General features: G+C 48.3%; 1 protein-coding gene across 3 annotated transcripts in view; it reads left to right on the forward strand.

Annotated features, from left to right (window-relative positions):
• Positions 1-15,375, forward strand: part of LOC139572861 (RNA-binding motif, single-stranded-interacting protein 3-like) — a 336,861-nt gene that overhangs the window by 91,805 nt on the left and 229,681 nt on the right. For all 3 annotated transcript variants that reach the window (XM_071395677.1, XM_071395676.1, XM_071395678.1), the window contains exons 3-4: positions 539-597; positions 10,328-10,419. In XM_071395677.1, coding sequence (XP_071251778.1) covers positions 539-597; positions 10,328-10,419 — 151 coding nt within the window. The remainder of the gene's footprint in view (positions 1-538; positions 598-10,327; positions 10,420-15,375) is intronic.

A 15,375-nucleotide genomic window follows, 5' to 3' on the forward strand; every position in this document is an offset into this window, starting at 1 on the left:
GTCTCTCTCTCTGTCTCTCTCTCTCTCTCTCTCTCTCTCTCTCTCTGTCTCTCTGTCTCTCTCTCTGTCTCTCTCTGTCTCTCTCTCTGTCTCTCTCTCTGTCTCTCTCTCTGTCTCTCTCTCTCTCTCTCTCTCTCTCTCTCTCTGTCTCTCTCTCTGTCTCTCTCTCTCTCTCTCTCTCTCTCTCTCTCTCTCTCTCTCTCTCTCTCTGTCTCTCTCTGTCTCTCTCTCTCTCTCTCTGTCTCTCTCTCTCTCTCTCTCTCTGTCTCTCTCTATCTCCTTCACACACACTCTCTCTCTCTCTCTCTCCTTCACACACACTCTCTCTCTCTCTCCTTCACACACACTCTCTCTCTCTCTCCCTCTCTCCTTCACACACTCTCTCTCTCTCTCCCCTTCACACACACTCTCTCTCTCTCTCTCCCCTTCACACACTATCTCTCTCTCTCTCTCTCTCTCTCTCTCTCTCTCTCAGACTGAGACTTATGCAGAGACTTATGTAAGAAGTGCTCACCAGTTGTTCTGTTGTGTTTTACAGATATGGGAAAATAGTGTCAACCAAGGCCATACTGGACAAGAACACTAATCAATGCAAAGGTACGCTGGAATCCCCATATAACATTCAGATCCACATTGATCATGTTTAGTGTTCAGATGAAGCAATCAATATTATAGCACCTGGTGTAGACACACACACACACACACACACACACACACACACACACACACACACACACACACACACACACACACACACACACACACACACACACACACACACACACACACACACACACACACACACAGCTGGTATTACACATCTATAACACTGCGCTATGAGTGTCTGGGGGAGTCTGGAAGCGTTTCCAACAGGACATGCTTGGTATCATGATTGTTTGAGAGTTTAGTCAAACAGGGAGCATATTTTTTGGGTTGGGAAACGGAATTATTATTGTCGTCTCTTTAGAAATGCTAAGTGTTTCCAGTAGTCCTCTCTACAAAGGGATGAGTGTCGTCTAGATGGTTGGAGTATTCTACAGGACAGGATGAGTGTCAGCTAGATGGTTGGAGTATTCTACAGGACAGGATGAGTGTCAGCTAGATGGTTGGAGTATTCTACAGGATGAGAGTCGGCTAGATGGTTGGAGTATTCTACAGGATGAGAGTCGGCTAGATGGTTGGAGTATTCTACAGGATGAGTGTCAGCTAGATGGTTGGAGTATTCTACAGGATGAGTGTCGTCTAGATGGTTGGAGTATTCTACAGGATGAGTGTCGGCTAGATGGTTGGAGTATTCTACAGGATGAGTGTCAGCTAGATGGTTGGAGTATTCTACAGGATGAGTGTTAGCTAGATGGTTGGAGTATTCTACAGGATGAGTGTCAGCTAGATGGTTGGAGTATTCTACAGGATGAGTGTCAGCTAGATGGTTGGAGTATTCTACAGGATGAGTGTCAGCTAGATGGTTGGAGTATTCTACAGGATGAGTGTCAGCTAGATGGTTGGAGTATTCTACAGGATGAGTGTCAGCTAGATGGTTGGAGTATTCTACAGGATGAGTGTTAGCTAGATGGTTGGAGTATTCTACAGGATGAGTGTCGTCTAGATGGTTGGAGTATTCTACAGGATGAGTGTTAGCTAGATGGTTGGAGTATTCTACAGGATGAGTGTCAGCTAGATGGTTGGAGTATTCTACAGGATGAGTGTCAGCTAGATGGTTGGAGTATTCTACAGGATGAGTGTCAGCTAGATGGTTGGAGTATTCTACAGGATGAGTGTCAGCTAGATGGTTGGAGTATTCTACAGGATGAGTGTTAGCTAGATGGTTGGAGTATTCTACAGGATGAGTGTTAGCTAGATGGTTGGAGTATTCTACAGGACAGGATGAGTGTCAGCTAGATGGTTGGAGTATTCTACAGGATGAGTGTCAGCTAGATGGTTGGAGTATTCTACAGGATGAGTGTCAGCTAGATGGTTGGAGTATTCTACAGGATGAGTGTCAGCTAGATGGTTGGAGTATTCTACAGGATGAGTGTCAGCTAGATGGTTGGAGTATTCTACAGGATGAGTGTTGGCTAGATGGTTGGAGTATTCTACAGGATGAGTGTCAGCTAGATGGTTGGAGTATTCTACAGGATGAGTGTTAGCTAGATGGTTGGAGTATTCTACAGGATGAGTGTTAGCTAGATGGTTGGAGTATTCTACAGGATGAGTGTCAGCTAGATGGTTGGAGTATTCTACAGGATGAGTGTTGTCTAGATGGTTGGAGTATTCTACAGGATGAGTGTCGGCTAGATGGTTGGAGTATTCTACAGGATGAGTGTTAGCTAGATGGTTGGAGTATTCTACAGGATGAGTGTCAGCTAGATGGTTGGAGTATTCTACAGGATGAGTGTCAGCTAGATGGTTGGAGTATTCTACAGGATGAGTGTCAGCTAGATGGTTGGAGTATTCTACAGGATGAGTGTCAGCTAGATGGTTGGAGTATTCTACAGTATGAGTGTCAGCTAGATGGTTGGAGTATTCTACAGGATGAGTGTCAGCTAGATGGTTGGAGTATTCTACAGGACAGGATGAGTGTCAGCTAGATGGTTGGAGTATCCTACAGGATGAGTGTTAGCTAGATGGTTGGAGTATTCTACAGGATGAGTGTCAGCTAGATGGTTGGAGTATTCTACAGGATGAGTGTCAGCTAGATGGTTGGAGTATTCTACAGGATGAGTGTCAGCTAGATGGTTGGAGTATTCTACAGGATGAGTGTCAGCTAGATGGTTGGAGTATTCTACAGGATGCGTGTCAGCTAGATGGTTGGAGTATTCTACAGGATGAGTGTCAGCTAGATGGTTGGAGTATTCTACAGGATGAGTGTCAGCTAGATGGTTGGATTATTCTACAGGATGAGTGTCAGCTAGATGGTTGGAGTATTCTACAGGATGAGTGTCAGCTAGATGGTTGGAGTATTCTACAGGACAGGATGAGTGTCAGCTAGATGGTTGGAGTATTCTACAGGATGAGTGTTGTCTAGATGGTTGGAGTATTCTACAGGATGAGTGTTAGCTAGATGGTTGGAGTATTCTACAGGACAGGATGAGTGTCAGCTAGATGGTTGGAGTATTCTACAGGATGAGTGTTAGCGGGACTGAAGAGTTGGCATCGGCAAGAAGCGCTCTTCCCCCGGACCCTCCTAACAGGGACAGTAAAAATAGTGTGTGGGAGAGAGGGAGGAAGGAAATGTAGAGAGTAATTACGAGAGCGAGGGGGAGAGAGAGAGAGAAGAAGTGTGAGTGAGGGAGGGAGGAGAGGAATGGTGGGACAGGAGGGAGTGAGGGAGGGAGGAGAGGGATGGTGTGACAGGAGGGAGGGAGGGGAACCCTTGAAACTGATGAATTAGCAGACAGCCTTTCCCTCTTTTCAGGAAACACACACAGAGAGAAAGAAACAAACAATTCCTCTTCCTACACATTCTGCTGAGAGCCTCTCCTGCGTGTGTCTGTCTGTGTGTGAGGAGTACAGACCCAGGCTCTGTACAGCACAGGGGCCTATTAGAACAGGGCTCCATGTGTACAAGAGACATGTAGGGTGGTCTGACTGTTCCTATATGTAGGGTGGTCTGACTGTTCCTACATGTAGGGTGGTCTGACTGTTCCTACATGTAGGGTGGTCTGACTGTTCCTACATGTAGGGTGGCCTGACTGTTCCTACATGTAGGGTGGCCTGACTGTTCCTACATGTAGGGTGGTCTGACTGTTCCTACATGTAGGGTGGTCTGACTGTTCCTACATGTAGGGTGGCCTGACTGTTCCTACATGTAGGGTGGTCTGACTGTTCCTACATGTAGGGTGGCCTGACTGTTCCTACATGTAGGGGGGCCTGACTGTTCCTACATGTAGGGTGGCCTGACTGGGCCTGACTGTTCCTACATGTAGGGTGGCCTGACTGGGCCTGACTGTTCCTACATGTAGGGTGGCCTGACTGTTCCTACATGTACGGTGGTCTGACTGTTCCTACATGTAGGGTGGCCTGACTGTTCCTACATGCTTGTGTGTGTATCACAGGAGGTTGGTGGCACCTTATTGTGGGGAGGACAGGCTCGTGGTAATGACTGGAGCGGAATCAGTGGAATGGTATCAAATACATCAAACACGTGGTTCCATGGTTTTCTTCCACACACACACACAAAGGGTGGAAGAGGAGGAGGGGTAAGGGTGGAGGAGGAGGAGGGGTAAGGGTGGAGGAGGAGGGGTAAGGGAGGAGGAGGGGTAAGGGTGGAGGAGGAGGGGTGAGGAGGGGTAAGGGTGGAGGAGGGGTAAGGATGGAGGGGGAGGAGGGGTAACGGAGGAGGGGGAGGAGGGGTAAGGGTGGAGGAGGAGGGGTGAGGAGGGGTAAGGGTGGAGGAGGAGGAGGGGTAAGGGTGGAGGAGGAGGAGGGGTAAGGGTGGAGGAGGAGGAGGGGTAAGGGTGGAGGAGGAGGGGTGAGGAGGGGTAAGGGTGGAGGAGGAGGAGGGGTAAGGGTGGAGGAGGAGGAGGGGTAAGGGTGGAGGAGGAGGGGTGAGGAGGGGTAAGGGTGGAGGAGGAGGAGGGGTAAGGGTGGAGGAGGAAGAGGGGTAAGGGTGGAGGAGGAGGAGGGGTAAGGGTGGAGGGGGAGGAGGGGTAAGGGTGGAGGAGGAGGAGGGGTAAGGGTGGAGGAGGAGGGGTAAGGGTGGAGGAGGAGGGGTAAGGGTGGAGGAGGAGGGGTAAGGGTGGAGGAGGAGGGGTAAGGGTGGAGGAGGAGGAGGGGTAAGGGTGGAGGAGGAGGGGTAAGGGTGGAGGAGGAGGGGTAAGGGTGGAGGAGGAGGGGGGGTAAGGGTGGAGGGGGAGGAGGGGTAAGGGTGGAGGAGGAGGAGGGGTAAGGGTGGAGGAGGAGGGGTAAGGGTGGAGGAGGAGGGGTAAGGGTGGAGGAGGAGGGGTAAGGGTGGAGGAGGAGGAGGGGTAAGGGTGGAGGAGGAGGGGTAAGGGTGGAGGAGGAGGGGTAAGGGTGGAATGGCTTCACTGACCTCTGAGTTTTATTACTGACTGTCATTATAGAAGGTACAGAGTCTTCAGGAAGGATTCACACCCCTGGACTTTTTACACATTTTGTTGTCTAACAGCATGAATGAAATAGAGATGTTGTGTCACTGGCCTTCACAAAATACCCCTTAATGTCAAATTGTAATTTAATGTTTTTAGAAATGTTTACAAATTAATTAAAAATGAAAAGATGAAATGTCTTTTGTCAATAAGTACCTTATTGGTTGGTTGTATTGAAAAAACGTCCAATGTCTTGCAAAGATGGGCACCTATTGGTAGATGGGTACAATAACAACAACAAAAACTGACATTGAATATCCCTTTGAGCATGATGAAGTTATTAATTACACTTTGAATGGTGTATCAATACACCCAGTCACTACACAGATACAGGCGTCCTTCCTAACTCAGTTACCGGAGAGGAAAGAAACCACTCAGGGATTTCACCATGAGGTCAGTGGTGACTTTAAAACAGTTAGTGAAATGGCTGTGATATCAGAAAAACTAAGGATGAATCAACAACATTGTATTTACTCTACAATATGAACCTAATTTACAGAGTGGAAAGAAAGAAGCCTGTTCAGAATACAAATATTCCATTACACGCATCCTGTTTGCAACAAGGCACTAAAGTAATACTGCAGAAAATAGGGCAACGCAATTCACTTTTTGTCCTGAATACTAAGTGTTATGTTTGGGGCAAATCTAATCTAATATACACATTACTGTGTACCACTTTCCATATTTTCAAACATAGTGGTGGCTGCATCATGTTATGGGTTTTCTGTTAATCGTTAAGGACTGGGGAGTTTTTCAGGATAAAAAAGAAAGGGAATAGAGCTAAGCACAGGTCAAATCCTAGAGGAAAACCTGGTTCAGTCTGCTGTCCACCAGACACTGGGAGATGAATTCACCTTTCAGCCGGACAAGAAACTAAAACACAGGTAAAATCCTAGAGGAAAACCTGGTTCAGTCTGCTTTACACCAGATACTGGGAGATGAATTCACCTTTCAGCAGGACAATAACCTAAAACACAGGTAAAATCCTAGAGGAAAACCTGGTTCAGTCTGCTTTCCACCAGACACTGGGAGATGAATTCACCTTTCAGCCGGACAAGAAACTAAGACACAAGGTCAAATCTACACTGGAGTTGCTTACCAAGAAGACAGTGAATGTTTCTAATTGGCTGAGGTACAGTTTTGAATTAAATCTGCTTGAGAATTTGTTTTAAATAATAATGGACAATCCAGGTATGCAAAGCTCTGAGAGTCTGACCCAATAAGAATCACAGCTGAATACTTATCAAGGAATAGTAGTGGTTTATTTTACATTACTTTTTAAGAAATGTTCGAATTTCTTTCCCCACTTTGACATAAGACTGAATTCCATGGCTAGGATTTCCTCTCTCTCTCTTATACAAGACACACACACAGAGACACACACACACACACACACACACACACACACAGAGACACACACACACACACACACACACACACACACACACACACACACACACACACACACACACACACACACACACACACACACACACACACACACACACACACACACACACACACACACACACACACACACACGGTTCTAGCACGTTATGTCTGTCCTCAGTTCCGTGCCCCACCCCTTCCCTGTTCCCCAGTAAAATTGGGCAGAACGCTGTAAATAGACATCAATCTGAACATTCTTCAACTTTTGTCCCCGGAACACTTCCTGTAGAACTCTTGGATGGCCGGCCAATGGGGTCAACGACTTGACGAACACACTCCAGGCCAGACTACATCCTCATAGAGCTGAGACAGAGCTAGGGAATATACACCTGCCCCAATGACCACATTCAGACACACTTCAGCAGAGACCGAGAGAGAGAGAGAGACGGGGAGAGAGAGAGAGAGAGAGAGAGAGAGACAGACAGAGAGAGAGAGAGACAGAGACAGAGAGAGAGACGGGGAGAGAGAGAGAGAGACGGGGAGAGAGAGAGAGACAGAGTAAGACAGAGAGAGAGAGAGAGACGGGGAGAGAGAGAGAGACAGAGAGAGAGAGAGACGGGGAGAGAGAGAGAGACAGAGTAAGACAGAGAGAGAGAGAGAGAGAGACAGACAGAGAGAGAGAGAGACACAGAGAGAGAGAGAGAGACGGGGAGAGAGAGAGAGACGGGGAGAGAGAGAGAGACAGAGTAAGACAGAGAGAGAGAGACAGAGTAAGACAGAGAGAGACAGAGAGAGAGAGACAGAGAGAGAGACAGAGAGAGAGACGGGGAGAGAGAGAGAGAGAGAGAGAGAGAGAGAGAGAGAGAGAGAGAGAGAGAGAGAGAGAGAGAGACGGAGAGATAGAGACGGAGAGATAGAGACGGAGAGATAGAGACGGAGAGATAGAGACTGAGAGTTAGAGACTGAGAGTTAGAGACTGAGACAGCCAGAGAGGAAAGAGAGGAAGCCTGACTGCTTCAGTTCTCATATCACACTGGAAACAGTCTGATCAGTGAAACACAGTTCACACAGAGAGGCAGCGTTAGAGTCAGAGACAGCCAGGAGGACGTGCTCTAGTCCTCATAGTGAAAACAATCTGCAGGAGACTACAGTGAAACTACAGATCCAACCAGACCCCAGATCTCCCTGTGCTTTAGTCAGTCCCTCCAACATGGCACGATGATGATAGTCAAACGGTATGACGACGGTAGTGAGAGGAATGAGTTGGCTGATGTACTGAGAGATCTTAGTTCTCACTGGACCTGTGACACATCTACGGAAACATCTGTGTGTCTCTGCAATGTGGAGGATGTCGGGAACATATGGACCAACCCTCTGAGATACAACAAGCTCTTAAACAGCTGCACACACAATCTAAAACAGCTGCTCACTCTAGAGTCTAGTATGTACTGTAATGTAGACACGCTCACTGCCTGCTAGATACGCTCACTGCCTGCTAGACACGCTCACTGCCCGCTAGACACGCTCACTGCCCGCTAGACACGCTCACTGCCTGCTAGACACGCTCACTGCCTGCTAGACACGCTCACTGCCTGCTAGACACGCTCACTGCCTGCTAGACACGCTCACTGCCTGCTAGACACGCTCACTGCCTGCTAGTCACGCTCACTGCCTGCTAGACACGCTCACTGCCTGCTAGACACGCTCACTGCCTGCTAGACACGCTCACTGCCTGCTAGACACGCTCACTGCCTGCTGGACACGCTCACTGCCTGCTAGACACGCTCACTGCCTGCTAGACACGCTCACTGCCTGCTAGACACGCTCACTGCCTGCTGGACACGCTCACTGCCTGCTAGACACGCTCACTGCCTGCTAGACACGCTCACTGCCTGCTAGACACGCTCACTGCCTGCTAGACACGCTCACTGCCTGCTAGACACGCTCACTGCCTGCTGGACACGCTCACTGCCTGCTAGACACGCTCACTGCCTGCTAGACACGCTCACTGCCTGCTAGACACGCTCACTGCCTGCTGGACACGCTCACTGCCTGCTAGACACGCTCACTGCCTGCTAGACACGCTCACTGCCTGCTAGACACGCTCACTGCCTGCTAGACACGCTCACTGCCTGCTGGACACGCTCACTGCCTGCTAGACACGCTCACTGCCTGCTAGACACGCTCACTGCCTGCTGGACACGCTCACTGCCTGCTAGACACGCTCACTGCCTGCTAGACACGCTCACTGCCTGCTAGACATGCTCACTGTCTGCTAGACACGCTCACTGCCTGCTAGACACGCTCACTGCCTGCTAGACACGCTCATTACCTGCTAGACATGCTCACTGCCTGCTAGACACGCTCACTGCCTGCTAGACACGCTCACTGCCTGCTAGACACGCTCACTGCCTGCTAGACACGCTCACTGCCTGCTAGACACGCTCACTGCCTGCTAGACACGCTCACTGCCTGCTAGGCACGCTCACTGCCTGCTAGGCACGCTCACTGCCTGCTAGGCACGCTCACTGCCTGCTAGGCACGCTCACTGCCTGCTAGACACGCTCACTGCCTGCTAGACACGCTCACTGCCTGCTAGACACGCTCACTGTCTGCTAGACACGCTCACTGCCTGCTAGACACGCTCACTGCCTGCTAGACACGCTCACTGCCTGCTAGACACGCTCACTGCCTGCTAGACACGCTCACTGCCTGCTAGACACGCTCACTGCCTGCTAGACACGCTCACTGCCTGCTAGACACGCTCACTGCCTGCTGGACACGCTCACTGCCTGCTAGACACGCTCACTGCCTGCTAGACACGCTCACTGCCTGCTAGACACGCTCACTGCCTGCTAGACACGCTCACTGCCTGCTAGACACGCTCACTGCCTGCTAGACACGCTCACTGCCTGCTAGACACGCTCACTGCCTGCTAGATACACTCACTAGTATGTTCCCAGTATGTTCTAGAACACATACAGTCTAGGATGTTCCCAGTATGTTCTAGAACACATATAGTCTAGTATGTTCCCAGTATGTTCTAGAACACATACAGTCTAGTATGTACCCAGTATGTTCTAGAACACATACAGTCTAGTATGTACCCAGTATGTTCTAGAACACATACAGTCTAGTATGTACCCAGTATGTTCTAGAACACATACAGTCTAGTATGTACCCAGTTTGTTCTAGAACACATACAGTCTAGTATGTACCCAGTATGTTCTAGAACACATACAGTCTAGTATGTACCCAGTATGTTCTAGAACACATACAGTCTAGTATGTACCCAGTATGTTCTAGAACACATACAGTCTAGTATGTACCCAGTATGTTCTAGAACACATACAGTCTAGTATGTACCCAGTATGTTCTAGAACACATACAGTCTAGTATGTACCCAGTATGTTCTAGAACACATACAGTCTAGTATATACCCAATATGTTCTAGAACACATACAGTCTAGTATGTACCCAGCATGTACCCAGTATGTTATAGAACACATAAAGTCTAGTATGTACCCAGTATGTTCTAGAACACATACAGTCTAGTATGTTCCCAGTATGTTCTAGAACACATACAGTCTAGTATGTTCCCAGTATGTTCTAGAACACATACAGTCTAGTATGTACCCAGTATGTTCTAGAACACATACAGTCTAGTATGTACCCAGTATGTTCTAGAACACATACAGTATAGTATGTACCCAGTATGTTCTAGAACACATACCGTCTAGACACTTTACATGGTGCGATAATCCACGAATACACTGTATTTGAAAGTTCGACTGTTGCGCATGTGACCCTCTGTGTCTCTCCCTCTGCAGGATATGGCTTTGTGGACTTTGACAGCCCGACAGCAGCCCAGGAAGCTGTAGCCTCTCTAAAGGCCAGCGGAGTCCAGGCACAGATGGCCAAGGTACAGGTACTCACTGTGATGAGTATGAGGTACAGGTACTCACTGTGATGAGGATGAGGTACAGGTACTCACTGTGATGAGGATGGTGATGATGTACAGGTACTCACTGTGATGAGGATGAGGTACAGGTACTCACTGTGATGAGGATGATGATGATGTTCAGGTACTCACTGTGATGAGGATGGTGATGATGTACAGGTACTCACTGTGATGAGGATGATGATGATGTTCAGGTACTCACTGTGATGAGGAGGATGATGATGTACAGGTACTCATTGTGATGAGGATGTTCAGGTACTCACTGTGATGAGGATGGTGATGTACAGGTACTCACTGTGATGAGGATGGTGATGATGTTCAGGTACTCACTGTGATGAGGATGATGGTGATGTTCAGGTACTCACTGTGATGAGGATGAGGTACAGGTACTCACTGTGATGAGGATGATGATGATGTTCAGGTACTCAATGTGATGATGATGATGTACAGGTACTCACTGTGATGAGGATGTTCAGGTACTCACTGTGATGAGGATGGTGATGTACAGGTACTCACTGTGATGAGGATGGTGATGATGTTCAGGTACTCACTGTGGTGAGGATGAGGGTGATGTACAGGTACTCACTGTGATGAGGATGAGGTACAGGTGCTCACTGTGATGAGGATGATGGCGATGTTCAGATACTCATTGTGGTGAGGATGGTGTTGATGTTCAGGTACTCACTGTGATGAGGATGATGATGATGGTGATGTACAGGTACTCACTGTGATGAGGGTGATGATGATGGTGATGTACAGGTACTCACTGTGATGAGGATGATGGTGATGTTCAGGTACTCAATGTGATGAGGATGATGGTGATGTACAGGTACTCACTGTGATGAGGATGATGGTGATGTTCAGGTACTCACTGTGATGAGGATGATGGTGATGTTCAGGTACTCACTGTGATGAGGATGATGGTGATGATGGTCTCCTCCTTTCTTCTCCCCTTTCCTCTCCTCTCCCCTTCCCTCCACTCCTCTCCTCTCCTCCTCTCCTCTCCTCTCCTCTCCTCTCCTCTCCTCTCCTCTCCTCTCCTCTCCTCTCCTCTCCTCTCCTCTCTCTTCCTCCCAGCTTATGAGACTATAGACTGTAATGGTGATTAGAGGTGCAGGTGGAAGGCTCCTCTTAGATTAGATCCCTATACACTAGTATTACTCATTAAACATGTCCTGCAGTCTCTCTCTCTCTCTCTCTCTCTCTGTTCCCTCCTCCACCCTTGTCTCTTTGCTATCAGTGAGCATAGTGATTCAACTACTCCGACTATCTTATGTTGATTTGAAGGGATGGAGTGGATGGTTATTAGTGTCTGTGACCTCTGTGTCTCCACAGCATGTGTTGCTCTGCCTCCCACAGAGTCATTAGCAACAGCGCTGAGGACAGAGAGAGGGGAGAGGAGAGAGAGGGGAGGAGAGGAGAGAGAGAGGAGGAGGAGAGAGAGGAGGAGGAGAGAGAGGAGAGGGGAGAGAGAGAGAGAGAGAGAGAGAGAGAGAGAGAGAGAGAGAGAGAGAGAGAGGAGGTGGGGGGAGAGGAGGAGGAGGAGGAGGAGAGGGGAGTGGGAGGAGGAGAGAGAGAGAGAGGAGGAGATGAGAGGGGAGAGAATGGAGAGGAGGACGGGGGTACGGGCTCCAGCACACTAATTACTGACCTGACCTTGACCAGGGTCGCCTGTCTGCGACCCCTTGGACCTGTTCCTCTCTAGGTTTCCATCAGTAGTACCTGCCCGTTCCTGTTCCTCTCTAGGTTTCCATCAGTAGTACCTGCCCGTTCCTGTTCCTCTCTAGGTTTCCATCAGTAGTACCTGCCCGTTCCTGTTCCTCTCTAGGTATCCATCAGTAGTACCTGCCCGTTCCTGTTCCGCTCTAGGTTTCCATCAGTAGTACCTGCCCGTTCCTGTTCCTCTCTAGGTTTCCATCAGTAGTACCTGCCCGTTCCTGTTCCTCTCTAGGTTTCCATCAGTAGTACCTGCCCGTTCCTGTTCCTCTCTAGGTATCCATCAGTAGTACCTGCCCGTTCCTGTTCCGCTCTAGGTTTCCATCAGTAGTACCTGCCCGTTCCTGTTCCTCTCTAGGTTTCCATCAGTAGTACCTGCCCGTTCCTGTTCCTCTCTAGGTTTCCATCAGTAGTACCTGCCCGTTCCTGTTCCTCTCTAGGTTTCCATCAGTAGTACCTGCCCGTTCCTGTTCCTCTCTAGGTTTCCATCAGTAGTACCTGCCCGTTCCTGTTCCTCTCTAGGTATCCATCAGTAGTACCTGCCCGTTCCTCTCTAGGTATCCATCAGTAGTACCTGCCCGTTCCTGTTCCTCTCTAGGTATCCATCAGTAGTACCTGCCCGTTCCTCTCTAGGTTTCCATCAGTAGTACCTGCCCGTTCCTGTTCCTCTCTAGGTTTCCATCAGTAGTACCTGCCCGTTCCTGTTCCTCTCTAGGTTTCCATCAGTAGTACCTGCCCGTTCCTCTCTAGGTATCCATCAGTAGTACCTGCCCGTTCCTGTTCCTCTCTAGGTATCCATCAGTAGTACCTGCCCGTTCCTGTTCCTCTCTAGGTATCCATCAGTAGTACCTGCCCGTTCCTGTTCCTCTCTAGGTATCCATCAGTAGTACCTGCCCGTTCCTGTTCCGCTCTAGGTTTCCATCAGTAGTACCTGCCCGTTCCTGTTCCTCTCTAGGTATCGATCAGTAGTACCTGCCCGTTCCTGTTCCTCTCTAGGTTTCCATCAGTAGTACCTGCCCGTTCCTGTTCCTCTCTAGGTTTCCATCAGTAGTACCTGCCCGTTCCTGTTCCTCTCTAGGTTTCCATCAGTAGTACCTGCCCGTTCCTGTTCCTCTCTAGGTTTCCATCAGTAGTACCTGCCCGTTCCTGTTCCTCTCTAGGTTTCCATCAGTAGTACCTGCCCGTTCCTGTTCCTCTCTAGGTTTCCATCAGTAGTACCTGCCCGTAGGGATATTATTAGCATTACCTGTCCATCACATCCTTTTGTCTTTGTCTCAGTCCTTCATTCGCTGTTGACAACATCATGACCGACAGTCACCCAGAACGGCTCTGTGTTGTGTTGCCAGATGTTGGTGTGAAGTGGTCTCTGGCTGATTGAAAACAGATGCCTCGTCTTTTATAGTGTGGTGGATTGACTGGGTGATGACTGTTTAGTGATGGCTATTTAGAGATGGCTATTTGGAGATGGCTGTTTAGTGATGGCTGTTTAGTGATGGCTGGAGTTAGTGATGGCTGGAGTTAGTGATGGCTGAAGTTAGTGATGGCTTAAATTAATAATGGCTGTTTAGGATGGCTGGAGTTAGTGAATGCTGGTGTTAGTGGTGGCTGTTTAGTGATGGCTGTAGTTAGTGATGGCTGTAGTTAGTGATGGCTGTAGTTAGTGATGGCTGTAGTTAGTGATGGCTGTAGTTAGTGATGGCTGTAGTTAGTGATGGCTGTAGTTAGTGATGGCTGTAGCTAGTGATGGCTGTTTAGAGATGGCTGTTTAGAGATGGCTGTTAGAGATGGCTGTTAGAGATGGCTGTTTAGTGATGGCTGTTTAGTGATGGCCTTTTAGTTATGGCTGTTTAGTAATGGTTGTTTAGTGATGGCTGTTTAGTGATGGCTGGAGTTAGTGATGATGAAGTTAGTGATGGCTGTTTAGAATGGCTGGAGTTAGTGATGGCTGGAGTTAGTGATGGCTGGCGTTAGTGATGGCTGGAGTTAGTGATGGCTGGAGTTAGTGATGGCTGTTTATGTCACGCCCTGACCTTAGAGAGCCTTTTTATTTCTCTATTTGGTGAGGTCAGGGTGTGATTTGGGTGGGCATTCTAGTTTGTATATTTCTTTGTTGGCCGGATATGGTTCCCAATCAGAGGCAGCTGTCTATCGTTGTCTCTGATTGGGGATCATACTTAGGCAGCACTTTTTCCCACCTTAGTTTGTGGGATCTTGATTTTGTTAGATGCTGTATAGCCTGCAGAACTTTACGTTCGTTTATCTTTTGGTGGTTTTTGGTGGTCATCAAAATAAAGTAAGATGTTCGCCTACCAGGCTGCACCTTGGTCTCATTCCAACAACGGACGTAACAGTTTAGTGATTGCTGGAGTTAGTGATGGATATTATGGGGGAAAAAAGAGTACAGGACTCTCTCTCTCTCTCTCTCTGTCTCTCGCTCTGTCTCTCTCTCTCTCTCTCTCTCTCTCTCTCTGTCTCTCTGTCTCTCTGTTTCTCTGTCTCTCTCTCTCTCTCTCTCTCTGTCTCTCTCTGTTTACCCAACCTCAGGGAATACAGCCCACAGAATGCTTTCCTTTCTGCACGTTTACATGTATAGTTGTACCAGTTTAACCCTTTTCTCTACACTGTAGCTGGCCGTTTGCATGTATAGTTGTACCAGTTTAACCCTTATCTCTACACTGTAGCTGGCCGTTTACATGTATAGTTGTACCAGTTTAACCCTTTTCTCTACACTGTAGCTGGCCGTTTGCATGTATAGTTGTACCAGTTTAACCCTTATCTCTACACTGTAGCTGGCCGTTTACATGTATAGTTGTACCAGTTTAACCCTTTTCTCTACACTGTAGCTGGCCGTTTACATGTATAGTTGTACCAGTTTAACCCTTATCTCTACACTGTAGCTGGCCGTTTACATGTATAGTTGTACCAGTTTAACCCTTTTCTCTACACTGTAGCTGGCCGTTTACATGTATAGTTGTACCAGTTTAACCCTTATCTCTACACTGTAGCTGGCCGTTTACATGTGTAGTTGTACCATTTTAACCCTTATCTCTACACTGTAGCTGGCCGTTTACATGTGTAGTTGTACCAGTTTAACCCTTATCTCTACACTGTAGCTGGCCGTTTACATGTATAGTTGTACCATTTTAACCCTTATCTCTACACTGTAGCTGGCCGTTTACATGTGTAGTTGTACCATTTTAA

This window comes from Salvelinus alpinus, chromosome 4, assembly GCF_045679555.1.
Source record: "Salvelinus alpinus chromosome 4, SLU_Salpinus.1, whole genome shotgun sequence".
Lineage (NCBI taxonomy): Eukaryota > Metazoa > Chordata > Actinopteri > Salmoniformes > Salmonidae > Salvelinus > Salvelinus alpinus.